The 876-nt window shown below is 53.9% G+C and overlaps 1 protein-coding gene across 1 annotated transcript in view; it reads left to right on the top strand.

Moving 5' to 3' along the window:
• The window catches only part of LOC103371141 (vacuolar protein sorting-associated protein 16 homolog), a 27,495-nt gene that overhangs the window by 12,724 nt on the left and 13,895 nt on the right, over nucleotides 1–876 (top strand). The window contains exons 15-17 of the mRNA XM_008300372.1: nucleotides 127–316; nucleotides 400–582; nucleotides 681–775. Of these exons, the coding sequence (XP_008298594.1) occupies nucleotides 127–316; nucleotides 400–582; nucleotides 681–775 (468 nt within the window). The remainder of the gene's footprint in view (nucleotides 1–126; nucleotides 317–399; nucleotides 583–680; nucleotides 776–876) is intronic.

Raw genomic sequence — 876 nt, 5'->3', positions numbered from 1 at the left:
AGCGTAGTACTGTGATACATGTCGTTTTGTTGTATATTGTGCAGTACTAGAACAGTAAGCAGTACTCAGTGCAGTCAGTGTTCCATCTTACACTGTCCTGTTGTTTCCATGGTAACAGTGTGACAGGTGATTGGTCCTGACAGACAGGTGGTGATGTCATCGGTGAAGGTGGAGTGTGTGGTGGAGGGGAGCGCTCTGATTGGTGAAGGGCCAGTGTGGGAGGAGTCGGAGCAGACGCTGCTGTTCGTCGACATCGCGGGTCGCAAAATCCACCGCTGGAGTCCAGCGACCAATAAGATCCAGTCTGTGGAGACAGGTCGGCCAATCAGCTTCCTCGCCTGCCTCACCTGTCTGTTCCTCGCCTGTCTGTCTGACTCGCCCTTTTCTGTCTCGCTTCAGCTGACTCGGTGGGTTTTGCGGTTCCTCGTCGGTCAGGTGGTTACGTTGCAGGTGTTGGCCGCAGCATCGTGGCTGTTGATTGGTCAACTCAGATGATGACATCACTGGCCAAAGTCGATGAAGACAAACCGAACAACCGACTGAACGACGGGAAAGTCGATCCGACTGGACGCCTTCTGGCAGGTCAGTCTGTTCACCTGCTTACCTGTCAAGGTACTGACCTGGTTACCTGTGTGTACCCGTCGCCTGTGTTGCTATGGTAACGGTGTGATGCGTCTCAGGTACGATGGTGGCGGAGGGCCGACAGGACCAGAGGAAACAAGGATCTCTGTTCTCTGTGGCCTCTGACCTCACTGTGACCAAACACCTGAGCCAGGTACCCTCAGCTGTACATCTGCACCTGTAGCTGTACCTGTAGCTGTAGCTGTACCTGTAGCTGTAGCTGTAGCTGTACCTGTACCTGTACCTGTAGCTGTA

This window comes from Stegastes partitus, unplaced genomic scaffold (genome assembly GCF_000690725.1).
Source record: "Stegastes partitus isolate 25-593 unplaced genomic scaffold, Stegastes_partitus-1.0.2 Scaffold1529, whole genome shotgun sequence".
Classification (NCBI taxonomy): Eukaryota; Metazoa; Chordata; class Actinopteri; family Pomacentridae; genus Stegastes; species Stegastes partitus.
This window is presented reverse-complemented; position numbering and strand designations above follow the sequence as displayed.